General features: G+C 53.2%; 1 protein-coding gene and 1 long non-coding RNA gene across 2 annotated transcripts in view; one reads left to right on the top strand and one right to left on the bottom strand.

Annotated features, from left to right (window-relative positions):
- The first annotated feature begins 698 nt into the window (after positions 1 to 698).
- CD5 (CD5 molecule) overlaps positions 699 to 14,160 on the top strand; it is a 23,617-nt gene continuing 10,155 nt past the window's right edge. Inside the window, 2 exon segments of the mRNA NM_001244800.1 lie at positions 699 to 847; positions 12,265 to 12,312. Of these exon segments, the coding sequence (NP_001231729.1) occupies positions 796 to 847; positions 12,265 to 12,312 (100 nt within the window). The 5' untranslated portion in view covers positions 699 to 795.
- On the bottom strand, positions 5,393 to 10,696 carry LOC146405090 (uncharacterized). Its single transcript, XR_014836579.1, has 3 exons — positions 10,451 to 10,696; positions 7,567 to 8,117; positions 5,393 to 7,469 (listed from the first exon to the last, which is right to left on the bottom strand). It is a non-coding gene; the product is annotated as an uncharacterized LOC146405090 (long non-coding RNA).

Genomic DNA, 14,160 nt, shown 5'->3' with positions numbered 1-14,160 from the left:
CCTGGAGGGAGAGACTTGAGCCCAAACCCCTGAGAGGCTGGAGCCCTTCCGGGTCGGTCCCCAGCCTCCCCCATCTGCTTTGCAGAATGCCAGCCACCCCGCCTCTTCCTCAACAGCCAGGGCTTTTTTGCAGCAGCAATGTCTACACAGAGATCACACTATCCACCCAGAGATCTCACAGGTCCACGCCCTGATGAAAGCCCGCCCACCCGCCCACCCGTGTGCCTGGAGGAGCCACTCCTGCGCTTGTAAGATGCCGCCTGGGGGGATTCGGCTGCCACCTCACCCCTACAGCGGAGATGGAAGGTTTCATGTGCTTGTCATCACTGAGTCTGCTACAAGGCCTGGGGCGGTGACCCCCCACTTCCCACCCCAGCACAGCTCAGAGCCCGCTCATCCCCTGCATCCCCCTCAATTCCCTCAGGCCTGCTGTCAGTGCGGCCTGGCCTCCTCCTTCTCCTCCGCCGGACTCCCCCAGGCCCTAGCCCTGCCCTAGCGTGGCAGGGTCGAGGCCGGGTCCCAGCCCTCACACCCCGGGGGCAGGAAGCTGGCAGGGACCAGGACCGCCATTCAAACTGGGGCAGATGGTTTTTTACCAAGGAGGAAGTTGACAGTTTCAACTTCAAACAAGGGTGACGCAGGCCCCGCACTGCCTGCTTCCCTGTCCCACCCCCGCCAGAGCCTGCCCGCCCCGCCCCCTCCTCCCAGAGAGGGAGACGTGGGGCCAGACGCCCTCACCCACCGTGCAGGTGCCGGCCGAGCTCACCGAGGCTGAGGCAGGAGGAGGCCGCGCCCATGGGGTCTCAGCGTCCACCACTGGCCGCCCTGCACCTGCTGGGGCTGCTGGGTGAGTACCCTTCTGGGCCGTCCGACAGGGTACCTGGGCTCGGGGTGCAAGGGGGGTGAAGCCAGTTCTTCCCTCTGGCTCCTTGGGGCCCACATGTTGCCCCTCTGGAGTGTCACGGAGGGTCGGGCTCTCCAGGATCCCTGTCCTCTCCCCCAGCTCCAGCTCTCCGCCCTGCTTGTCCCACCCCCAGGGCCCTGCCTCTGCTTCGGTCTTGCACCGTCAGGGAACCTTACTGACCGTCCAGGCAGAATCCATGCCAAGATCAGACTCTCAGCCTAGAAATCAAGCTGTCCAGTCCCTATTCAAAGCCAGCTTTCCTCTGCCGCTGACCCCACCCCACCCTGCCACCCCTGCAGCCACTCTCACCCCATGAATGTCCTGTCTTTACTTGGATGCCTCTGGGGATGGCGGGCAAACTCACCATCCCCTGGGCAGTTCTGATGATGCTCTGGGCAGAGCGGGCTGAGGCGGGGTGCACCACCTCTGGATCACGGTTGAGCAGATGTCAAAGATGTACGCCTTAGTTCCTGGTCACTCTGGTTCTTCCCGGGGGGCTCAGCCAGGCCTGCCAGCCAAGTGTGAGCACACGGGGGTCTGCTCTCACTCCAGGCCTGGAGGAGGGGCTTCAGAACCCTTCCCCCGCAAATGGCTTGGGGCCTCTGGAGAAGCTGGCTGGGGATAAGGTTTGGGGTGATGAGTCTGGGGGCTTCTGTTTGCCGGAGGAGAGATGGCGGAATGGGCGGTCCTCCATCCTCGAGGCCTCAGGACACTAGCTCGGGCTCTGAGCCCTGCTACTGGGCCTTCAGCGACACTGGCCAGTGGGGAGGATTCTGAGCAAAAGCAGGGCGTTGGGGGAGGGGAGCCCACTTTGTGGCCTGAGTGCTGGGGTCTGAGCCTGGCTGTGTATGTGTGACATCAGATAGGTCCCCGAGCCTCTCCAGGCCTCCACCTCCCTACTTAGAAAATGCAGGGGGTGAGCTGGGTGAGACCTGGTCACTTCTCAAGGGTTTGGAAGCCGGGGCAGGGTGAGCAAGGTGCTTGACTCAGGGCGGGAACAGGTGGAAACAGGAGGGAGCTTGTGGCCTCCTGCTGGGAAAGCACTCAGGGGACCTCGCCTGCCCGAGCAGCGGGCCTCCGTCCCTCCAAGAGAAGGGAGTGTGTAGCTGTACGAGTGTGTCAGAGTCGTGTGTGTACGTGCGCACGCATTCGTGTGCGTTTTCATTGTCAAAACATGGCCTCCAGAGGTAGGCTTGCCTGCCCCCGTGCATGTGACAATGGCACATGTGCCCACATGTCCTCATGGCTGTTGTTACGTGGAGCTGCAGGAGGTACAAGGTGCTTTCTGTCCCCAGGGACACTGAGGGATGGTCTCAGAAGGCAGCCAGGGTCCTGAGGAGCTGCTGTGGCCTCGTTAGCCCTGAAGATTCCAAAACCCAGCTCCTAAGCTGCCCCACCTACTCCTTACTTGTGACCTCTGACCCCACGGGGCTGGGGAGCTGGCTAGGCTCCCAGCTGGACGTGGGGATGGGGTCCTGTGCTATGGGCCTCCCCCTGAACCCCACCAAGGGCAAGGCTATGGCAGCCCCAGTCCCAACACAGCCCAGTCAGGAAGCCTTGAAGGCAGCACCTTGACCAGAGTGTGGGAACCATCTGGAAGCCCAGGAGTACACGGTTTTCCATCTGTGTGTGCACACGTGGGTGCATGTAACTAGTGGGTAACAAACATGCCCATTGCTCAGTGGGTCACAGCTTAAGAAATACTTTTAAAGCCGTTTTCTTCTAGAAGCTTCACAACAGCCCAAAGCAGCCCTGCGGCCCCCATTTTATGGTGCAGAAAACAGGTCTGGGGGAGCAGCTAGTGAGCTGTGAGCCCACCCCAGCCTAGCGCTGCGGTTCTCAGAGCAAAGATCCAGCAAAGGTAGGAAAATGGCGGCAGGACACAACTGCCACCAGCAGATGTGTAACCACCAAGGGCTGGGGACATCTAGGGCCGGGGCGGGGACCAGGGGCAAAGAGCACAGGCGCCCTTCAAGCCATCCCCCAGTGCTAGAGCTGTGGGGATGCTGCGGCCTCCTGGCTGGCCATCAAGTTTGTGCCCACGGCTTGGGGACATGAAGATGCCACCAGCCTGCTTCCCTCCACAGCTGCCCTTAGCTCCAACCTGCCTGGGGCTCACCTGCTGGGGGTGGGGCGTGGAGGTGACCCTGATGGCAGACCAGCTGCTCAGGCCCAGCCACCCGGACTCCAGAAGCTGGCCCTAAGGGAAAGTCATGGAGTTTCCCCACGGAACAGTTAGAATTCCGCCACTTGCCAGCTGAGTGAGCGTAGACCCATTCTGTAAGCTTCAGTTTCCTCCTTTGGGAAACGGGAATAAAAATAAGACCTGCCTCGTAGCTATTGACAAGGATTCAATGATTCAATGCATGCAGAGTTTTAGTGGGAATATCAGCTTCTTGTATCCTAAGTGCTCAGTAAGCATTAATAATAATTAAAATTTACTTATTATTATATCATTTATCATATACATTTATTAATCATTATATACACTTACTATTATTATTATTATTATCAGAGTCAGCAAGAAATCAGGTGAGGCAAGACCTGGTCAGAAGGAGAGTCTTGGCAGATGCCAGCCCGGCCAGTCGTTGTCTCCCCCAGTCCTCCTGCACAGGTTCATTAGTCATTCATTTATGCACCTACAAATATTTATTGAGCATCTGCTATGTGTCCAGCTCTGTGTAAAGCACCATGGATACAGCAGGAAGACAGGTGTCCCACTTTTACGGAGGGAGCACCTGAAATATTTACAAATTTCTAAATGTTGCAATCAGTGCCATGGCAGAGACAGCAATGCTGAGACTCAGCAACCGAGCTCACCTTCAAAGGGGCCTCCAGCCCAAGGGGCTCTTCTCTGAGGAGGTGACCTCTTGTCTGAGACTCGAATGCTGGAAGGAGCCAGCCAGGCTGAGAAAAGAGGGAGGAGTGGCCCAGGCAGAGGGGACAGAGAAGCTGAAGGCAACAGGCAGGACAGGCAGAGAGGGGCTGGGGTCCATGGCAGAGCAGGGGATAGGGGCCGCCCGGCCCACTGTCCTAGGCTGCAGAGCTGAGGCCCTTACTGGCTTTGGGTACAAAGGATCAGGCCCCCAGCAGCTCCAAGTCCCCCAGCCCAGCAGGGAGTGGAGGGACCTAGAGGCTTAGGGGCTGGCACTGGCCACTCCAGTCACTCTGTTCAGTGCTGACAGTTCAGAGGGGTTTTCTCTACAGTGACCAGGGGACCAGGGAAGGACTTCAGCTCCACCCAACCAATTAATTTTAATTACACCCATTCTGTATGCATGAATGTGGGTAACTGGTAAGCATGTGGGTGTGTGCTGTACGTGTGCAAGACCTTTGTGTGCATGTGTGCACACACGCGTGAAGACCTGTGAGGCTTTGGAGCAATGCAGATCTGGGTTCGATTTCTGCTTGGCCACTCAACAATGACAAGAACTCCCCTCCAAGACTCAGCCTTCTAATCCATAAATGGGGATAACCCCCGAAGGATAATTGTAATCATGAAATTTGCTTCATTCATTCATTTGGACAACAAGTTTTTATTGAGCACCTAGTGTGAGCTAAGTACTATTCCAGGTGCTGGGGACACAGCAGCAAACGATCAAAATTCCTGCCGTGGAATTTCTGTTGTTGGCTCAGTGAGTTACAAACCCAACTATATCCATGAGGACACAGGTTCGATCCCTGGCCCCGATCAGTGGGTTAAGGATTCGGTGTTACCACAAGCTGCGGGGTAGGTCGAAGATGTGGCTCTGATCTGGCATTGCTGTGGCCACGGCTATGGCCAGCAGCTATAACTCCCATTCAACCCCTAGCCTGGGAACTTCCATATGCTGCAGGTGCGGCCCTGAAAAGAAAAAAAAAAAAAATTCCCACCCAGGAGAATCTGACATCAATCATCGTCGGATGTGATGGGGAGAAGGGAGATGAGCTAAGTCAATAATGACTATATGGATGTTAGAAGGTCGTGAGTGGTGTGGCATTAGTTACTGGAAGCTCTGGGGGCCATGCTGTACCGAGAGAGGGGGCAGTGGGTCTCATAAGAAGATAATATTTGAGCAAATATGTGTAGGAAATGAGTGAGGGCACCTCGCCCTGTGGTCCTGGGGAGGTCCGATCCCTGCAGGAGGGGCTGGCACACGCAAGCTGGTGGTGAGCAGCCTGGAGACCTCCGAGAGGTCGGAGCGTTTTCTCCAATGAACTCCAGCCACCCAGGGGCCAAGCAGAGGAGAAAGGAGGGCGCCCAGGAGAGAAGCGGGAACTCTCACCTCTCCAGGCCCACAGGCCCTTATCCTGAGCCTCGGGCCAGGTGCATTTGAGAACCCAGAATTTTTCAGGCTGCAGAAGGTAATATTGGGTATGTGCTGTGTGCTCGTAACACACCAAGGAGGTCCAGGCAACGCCCCGGAATCAAACACGTGCCCATTTCTGCAGTGAAACTGAACACACAGTAAAGACACAAATACTTTCCCGCCAAGTGCATCAGGAAAGACTTTTTTTTTTTTTTTTTTTTTTTTTCCTTTTTAGGCCATACCCGAGGCATATGGAAGTTCCCAGGTGAGGGGTCGAATCAGAGGTGCAGCTACCAGCCTACACAGAGCCACAGCAATGCCAGATCCGAGCCACGTCCTAGATCTACACTGAAGCTCACGGCAATGCCGGATTCTTAAACCACTGAGGAAGGCCAGGGATCCAATCCGCATCCTCATGGATACTAGTCGGGTTCTTAACCCGCTGAGCCATGATGGGAATTCCTGCATCAGAACAGACTTGGTTGGACTTTGACTTACAAATGGGGACAGTTGCCCTGAATCTCTTCCTCTATAACAGCTATCAGCACTGCTGCCCTTGTCCTCAGTATGTCCCCTTAGGGGGCCGGACCCTCACTGTTCCCACAGGTACCCTGATGCTCCCTTCTCTCTTGGGTACACAGACAAGGTGGGAACAGGATAGGAAATTGATGGGGATTGGCAGAGGCAACCAGCGTCCCATTGGCCACCACAGACTCCCCTCCAGAGTGAGTCCCTCTCTCCCTGGGGTCAGTTTCCCACATCTGTACAATGGGTGAGTAGGCTCTAAGGGTCTCCCAGTGGTAGAGTCTCATGGGGTCCTGTCAATTGAGGATGATGTGGGTTTCTGCCCTATCCCTACCATCAGCAAGCTGTGTGACCTTGGGCCAGTGGCTTGGCCTCTCTGAACCTCGGTTTCTTCATCCGAAAAGGGCAGTGAGCATGGTCCCTTCTTTGCAAGTCTGTGAACAGAAAGGATGAGCCCCTGTGTGTGAAGGGGCTTTGGGATATGTGAACCTCTGAATGAAAAGAAAGGCTTGTCCCTGTGACAGTGGAGTTGCACACAGCGGCGTGAAACTCATGCAAATTCAATCAGACACACCAGGCCACCAGGGAGAGTGTGGAATCGCAATTGAGATAGCGAAAGCCATTCTGCCCACTATCTGCTCGCTGCTGCTCCCTCGCTGGCACAGCCCTGGGTGGGTGAGATTAGAGACCCGAATTCATCTTCTTTCTGCTGGCTCCAGCCCCCAGGCTTCTCCTGGCATCAGCCCAGTGTGCTCCTCTGTGTGTTTTGCACATAAAAAGCTCCTGATCAAAAACCACCCGCTTCATCGGGTGTTCAACGCAAGAAACAGAATTCTGGCCCTTTGTGGTCTTCTTCTCCCTGAGGCCCTGATTCAGGTTAACGCAGCTCCACTGATGAGGATCATTTCAGAAACGCAGGGCCCCTGACCTTCATCAGAGGATGAAGGGAGGACAGCCCAGAATGCCCCCCAAAGGCCATCGATATACCGTGTTTGCTGTACATTGATGAGAATTTCATGGACTATTAAGGGGAATCACTGTTAATGGGAAAAAAAATGGAGCATCTGATTTCCAAACCACATTAAATCAGTCTGTCGGTTTCTTTATCTAGAAAACAGAATGATGACAGCCCCTGATTCGTCTCCCGTGAAAAACCTTTGCCGGGGGGTCTGCACTGGCTAAGAGCTCCATAAAGATTCGCTGTCACTGTTATTAGCATCAGTAACGTCCTAGCTCCTCCCTGGACCCTGGTGCCCACTGGACACTCAGCAGGCCATGCTCTTGCCCCCCAGTTCCCAGCGTGGAGGGGGCTGTGAACCCAGATGCCCACCGGTCCAGGCAGGCCCCGGGTCAGAGGCGGGCCTCAAGGGTACAGCCTCTGAGGCCAGCAGCCTGGACTAAGTTCTGGTTCCGCTGTAACTTGGGACCTAAAACAGAGGTCCGCCGATGTTCATCTTCAATTCCAAAACCACCCCAAAATGTAAATTTCTGGAAAATGCATACAGTGCAAATCCTGATGGGAATGAATAGGAGACTATTTATAATCTCGACGCATCCCACTTGATGTGAAATTTTACATGGTTTGCGGCAGAAACCATCATGTGTGTGAAGCGGATTCTCTCCAGATGCAAGGGGACCGCAAGGTGTCCCAAGGGCGTTGGCAAACAAGGATGGAGCGGGTTGCAACCTGGGGCTCATGGCGATGCAGCCTCAAGTGGCCCAAATGTCCTATTTTTCAAAAATATCTGGATCTTAGAATTTAAAAAAAGAAAAGAAAAAGAAATATTTTTTAAAAATGGGCTCAAGAAAAAAAAAAATTACACACTGTGTAGAGTCAATAAAACTCACCGGTGGCCTGATGGGACCCACAGGGTGGCTGGACAGAGCCCGGAAGTAAGAACCATCTGGAATGTGGGGACACAAGAGGAGGGTGGAGGGAGGGGGTGAGCCTGTGATCGTCTCAGAGCCGCTTTCAGGAATTCATTTAACTCCCCTCCCCCTGGGACCTCCTCTGGGCAGGCAGGGGCTCTGCAGAGCCAGAGATGAGGAGAAGGATGGGGAGAGGGAAGAAGCCTTTTGAGTGTCTCTCTGGCTTTTTTGGCCCTGAGCTTCCCCTGGCCTGGCCAGGCTCAGCCCTAAATGCTGGGGACTCCAAGGAGAAGCCGGCAGGGGAGGGAAGGGGCCCTGCTGCTCGGGCTGTGGATGGGGATGACAGGTTGGGAATGGTGAGATGCTTCCGTGCCTCCTGCCCCTCCTGGTCTCCAGGGTCCTCCGGCTTCTCTTCGCCAGTTCTGGGGCTTCAGAGCCTTGGACCTCGGGTCACACGCAGGGACTGAGCTAAGTTGTAGCTACAGAGAGGGCGCAGGGGGACCCCCAGCACTGTCTGGGGGGTCTGACGCCTGTGAGAAGCAGCAAAAAAGGAGGACGGTGAGATGTGGCCAATCAACACCTGAATGGATGCCTGACAGACAGGAAGCAGCAGCACCCAGGAAGCCTCCCCGTCAGCCACACACCTGCCCACGCCTGCCTGCCTGCCTGCCTGCCTGCCTGCCTGCATGCCCGCCTGCCGCAGAGATCACCAGGAACTAAAGGTTGTGGCCTGTGGAAGTCTGAACCGAAAGGAGGGTGAGGGATGGTGGAATCTACCTTCCTCACTTTATAGACCAAGCCCAGAGAGGTTGAGTGACTTGCCAAGATCACACAGCAAGTTTATGGAAAGTCTTGTTTCACTGACTGGAGGGAATCCTAGGTTCACTCCTTTCCATCAGCTTTGCATACCAGGAACTGGCAGGAATTGGTGGAACACGGGGCGGGCCGTCACAGCCTTCCCCCTGAAGGGAAGGGGGCCGCTCAGCCCAGCAGACAAAATCAGAGACTCTGGGAGTTCCTGCCGTGGCTCAGTGGGGTAAGAACCTGACTAGTATTCCATGAGCATGTGGGTTTGACACCCTGAAATGAAAAGATACTTTTTCTCCCCAGGGCTTTTTCTATCCTAGAATTTTTCTTGGTTCTCAGGTTGTGCAGTCTTTCCTCAGAATGTTCTCTGAGCAAGGCTGGGTTTTTCTGTGTGAGATTTGCAAGGATGGTCAAGTTCAGACCCTGCTCCCAGAGGCTTCGGAGTCTGGAGGCTCCAGGACCCCAGGGTCTGGATCTAGGTCATGTTCATTCCCCAAACTCAGCACTCTGGAGGCCCAACTGGGTGGCAGAGAGTAGAGAGTGAGGGTGTGGAAGGCGGAAGGGCCCTGTCAGTTGCTGGCACTGTCACCCTGGGCAGGGTGCTCACCTCTTCCAACAGCAATATTGTGAAAATATTCACCTCACAGTATGGGGCCGTGTGGAAAATGAACAATAACTGCAAGGAACTACCCCCCCCCCAACCAGCAGAGCTGAGTATACAGTATGTGTTCAATAATTGGTTTTTGGAGTTCCCGTCATGGCGCAGAGGTTAACGAATCTGACTAGGAACCATGAGGTTTCGGGTTCAATCCCTGGTCCCACTCAGTGGGTTAAAGATCTGGCGTTGCCGTGTTGCTGTGGTGTAGGCGTAGCCCAGTGGCTACAGCTCCGATTCGACCCCTAGCTGGGAACCTCCATATGCCGCGGGAGCGGCCCAAAGAAATAGCAAAAAGACAAAAAAAAAAAAATTGGTTTTTGTTTGCTTCTTAGGGCTACAACTGTGGCTTATGGAAGTTCCCAGACAGGGGTCAAATCCAAGCTGCAGCTGCCAGCCTATACCACAGCCACCACAACACCAGATCCAAGACTCATCTGTGACCTACACCACAGCTCATGGCAACGCCAGATCCTTAACCCACTGAGCAAAGCCAAGGATTGAACCTGTGTCCTCATGGATACTAGTCGGGTTTGTAACCTGCTGAGCCACAAGGGGAACTTCAGTGGCTGCTATTAATGAATATTGACTCTGTGACTTTGGGAATGTGAAGGTGCCAAATGGAAAGAGAGGTGGTAAGCCCTGATCTGTCTCTCCAAGCGTCCAAATGGGAGTCCCTGCTCCTGGGAAAATCCCCGCAGGCCTGCAGTGCTACCCACCCTGGCCGCAGGCCCAGCTGGCCCCACCACCAGTAACACCAGCCCTGAGCACCAAGCGCAGGCCAGGAAGGCACTGGGCTAAGTCTTTGCCTAGGTGGTTTCATTTCATCCTCAAGAGACTGATATCGAGCTGGTCTCTGTCTTGCTCCCATGCTGCAGATGAACAAACTGAGGCTCAGAGGGGCTAAGAAACTACTCCCCAGGGTGCACAGGTAGGGTGCTCAGACTCAGAGAAAAGGCATGGGTGCCTGAAAAGCTGTCCTGTGTCATTCAGCATCAAAGGGTGGATCTTTGGGTCCCTTCTTCCCGTAAGTGCCACTTCAAGCTCCTCAGCCCTCGGAGCTTAGCCAAAGAAATGACTCCCTAAGGGTGGACAGCGCCATTCACCATGGGGAACTGGGACCAGAGGAGGGTGGGCATGAGAGGTCAGGGGTGAGAGGTGAGGGAAGGGCAAAGGGCCTCCTGCCTTCTCTCTGCATCTCCACCACGTCCTCCTGAGGCTGCCCTACCCATGGCAATACATCAGATGGCTGACAGCTGGCCAACCCCTCCCAACCCAAGCCAGAGCTCTGGCCTCTGCTCTGGGCCTGACACTCCCTCTGCATGAGAAATACCTTCCGCTGCTGAGGCCCAGGACTCCCGGGCCACCATGGCAGCTCTTGCCAAGATGGCTAATACTCACCACTGGTGGCAACTTCATCACAGGGCATCTTGGTGGCGGGTGGGAAGGCAGGCTGGCGGGGTCTGTCTCCCCTTAAAATTCTACCATCAGCTTTAGAACGCTCAGGCACAAATGGGCTTTTTGACACCCAGCCACAATTTCTCAAAATCAACTTAAACACAGGCCTTCACTGTACGAGGCTGTTGCCCCGGCCTGATGGTGTCCCCAAGCTTCCAAGTGAGACTCGAGCCCAGGGGGCAAATGGAAACCAGAACATCTGCTCCATAACAGATAAAGCCGGGCAGCAAACACGGAAGGTGGGCTCTGAGGCCACACAAGGGTGCCGCCCCACCCTGTCCCCACCCAGATCAAACCTCCGCCCCAGCCACACATGAGCCGGCCAAGGGCTGCTGTGCCAAGAGGCCGGCCGTGAGCCACCTTGTCCCCGCTCCACAGTCAGAAAGGGCCAGGGAGAGGTGGAAATTCCCACATGGCCCACATTCCTATTGAAGGGGCTCTGGTAGGAGCCAGACCAGGGGGAGGCCAGTCATGGGCTCCTCCACCAACCAGCCCCTGTGATCTTGGCCGAGGCCCTCTGCCTCTCTGAGATCCGATTTCCTTCTCCAGAATGGGAGCTGTGGACGAGAAATTGCTGTCATTCCTGTCCGACCTTGGGAATTCTAGAAAATCACAAATGCCCCCCTGGGTTCCCATTCTGGCTCACTTAGCCTTCTAGGACCGTGACCTTCAAACATTCTTTGATTGAAAGCAACACTCGGGACATTTTTACTTTGCCAGCCAATGCACAGAAAAATGAGCTTTATCCTCACAAAACACAATGCATTCTGACATCCTCTATTCTAGTCCATTTCATTTTTTTTTTTTAATTGATAGTTGGGGAGTTCCTGCTGGGGCTCAGCAAGTTAAGGACCCAACGTTGTCTCTGTGAGGATGCAGATTCTATTCCTGGCCTCCCTCAATGGGTTAAAGATCTGGTGTTGCCGCAAGTTGCGGCGTAGGTCACAGAGGCAGCTCAGATCTGACGTTACTGTGGCTGTGGCGTAGGCCAGCAGCTGCACCTTCAATTTGACCCATAGCCCAGCACCTTCCGTATGTGGTGGGTGGGATCATAAAAAGATTGATGGTTGCAGGATTACATCATTTTTAAAAACTGATGGCTGCAATGTTGCATATGATTACGAAAGGATAGCATGAGGAAAACGGGGTGGGGGGTGATGGGACTGTTGTACGCCTTGTTACAGGGATTATGCAGATCCCTGTATGTGTCAAAAGTTGTATAACTGTGCACTAAAAAAAGAAAACCAGGGAGTTCCGGTCGTGGCTCAGTGTTTAGCGAATCCGACTAGGAACCATGAGGTTGCGGGTTCGATCCCTGGCCTCGCTCAGTGGATTGAGGATCTGGCGTTGCCGTGAGCTGTGGTGTAGGTCGCAGACGTGGCTCGGATCCCGCACTGCTGTGGCTCTGGCGTAGGCCGGTGGCTACAGCTCCGATTCAACCCCTAGCCTGGGAAGCTCCATATGCCTTGGGAAGTGGCCCTAGAAAAGGCAAAAAGAAAAAGAAAATCAGTTTTATCACATGTTCATTTCAAAAGCAAGGTTTTAAAACAAGAAAGAACATTGATGGTTGCAACCCACTACATTGATTTCATGACCCACCGAGGGGTTACGACCTGTAGCATGAAAATCCCGGCCCCTGAACCCCATGATGGTGGCAGGAGGCAGAAAAGGCCATTGATCAGGCTGTGGGCAGAAGGGGGGGAGAAGGGAGCGGGCCATAGACTTCACTTCCTGACCCTCCTCTCTCCTTCCCGCAGTCATTTCCTGCCTCAGAGGCCTCGGAGGGCTCAACTTGGAGGACTCAGGTAAGGAGGAGCCACGTGGAGGGGGCGTTGGGGAGCAGGGTGGCGTCCCACCAGGCTGTAGGGGACCTGTCATCCCTTTGTCAGCGTGAATCCCATCCTACAGAGAGAGAAAAAACCCTTTTGCGTGTGTACGTGCACATGCTCGAGTGCGCACACACACACACACACACACACACACACACACACACACACACACTCACACACACTCTTAAGAGGGCCACTCGCAGATAGACGCCCTAGAACATGCGAGTGCTAGTTCTCATAATAAATATTATTATGACTCACCATGCACAGAAAACACAGCAGCCCATAAACGCCCCTTGCAAAGTCCTGCTTCCTACCCAGTCCTGCCAGTTGCTCCCTGGTCAAGGACATGTGCAACCTCTCTAAGGCTGAGATTGGAAAGGGTGTGAAGTGTCTCGCCTTCGAGGTTGGACTTTAATCTTAGAGGCTAGTGTGTCCCACACAGTGTTCCATGGAACTTGCTAGATGAAGGGTAAGCAATACCACATCACCCAGCCAAGCCTGACAGGGGGCACTGGCCTAGTAAAGGCTCTGAGAAGTCCTGCAATGAGGAACTCTGTTAAGCATTTTCCAGTCTAGCCGTTTTCAGACTCACTTCACCACAGACCTCTCTTTTTCACACTTCCTGAGACAACATCATGCTGCATATTTTTGGGGATACATGTGGCGAGGAGGTCTCGAGAAGCCACTAGGCAAGCAGAAGAGGTCACCGGGGCCTTGGTGGGCCCTGGGCCAGGACCTGGAAACCTGCCATGGCATCCTAGCTCCAAACACTAGAAAGACCGTACCTGCTATATGATTCCACTTATATATACCATTCAAGAACAGGCAAAACTCCTCTCTAGGGACAGAAAGCGGATCAGTGACAGCCTGAGGCTGGATTCTGGGAAGCGGACTGTGAAAGGACAAGAGGGAATTTCCGGGTGATGGGACTAGTCTCAGTCTAGTGTGTGGTGGTGGCTGCAGGCGTGTATACATTTGTCAAATTCCATTGAACTCGTGCCCTTAGAATGAGGGCATTTCCCTGTATGTAAAGTGTACCTCGATCAAATTGATTTTTTTTTTTTTTAATGGATTTGGCCACCTTTCTTTGTTTGCTGCTTTCATTTATTACAGATGCATTTTCCTCCATGTTTTCCGAGATAGAGTGGATGGAATTGATATGGAAATGTTTTCAGCAACGCATTAGATAAAAACAAAGAAAATTTTCTCTATAGGATTCTTTTACAAATAACATTCATTTTTTTTTAACCCTTATTTAACACAAAAGTCATTTCACTGCAGAAAATCTTTGGAAATATAGAAATAAAGAAAAAGTGAAAATTATTCATAATCATACAAATAACCATAAAATTACTATTTGGAGGTTTTTTCCTAAAAGTTCTTTTTCTAAAATACAACTATTTGTTTATTTTTTTTTATTATTATTTTTTTTTTATTATTTTCCCACTGTACAGCAAGGGGGTCATGTCATCCTTAGATGTATACATTGCAGTTACAGTTTTTTCCCCCACCCTTTCTTCTGTTGCGACATGAGTATCTAGACATAGTTCTCAATGCTATTCAGCAGGATCTCCTTGTAAATCTATTCTAGGTTGTGTCTGATAAGCCCAAGCTCCCGATCCCTCCCACTCCCTCCCCCTCCCATCAGGCAACCACAAGTCTCTTCTCCAAGTCCATGATTTTCTTCTCTGAGGAGATGTTCATCTGTGCTGGATATTAGATTCCAGTTATAAGTGATATCATATGGTATTTGTCTTTGTCTTTCTGGCTCTTTTTTTTTTTTTTTTTTTTGTCTTTTTTTGTTGTTGTTGTTGTTGTTGC

The sequence above is a fragment of the Sus scrofa genome, chromosome 2, assembly GCF_054392235.1.
Source record: "Sus scrofa isolate SSC_HxYL_T2T_F1_AM1 chromosome 2, Sscrofa_HxYL_maternal_Yorkshire_Landrace_v2.0, whole genome shotgun sequence".
Taxonomy (NCBI): Eukaryota; Metazoa; Chordata; class Mammalia; order Artiodactyla; family Suidae; genus Sus; species Sus scrofa.
The sequence above is the reverse complement of the archived record's forward strand: the minus strand, read 5'-3'. Positions and strand labels throughout refer to the sequence as shown.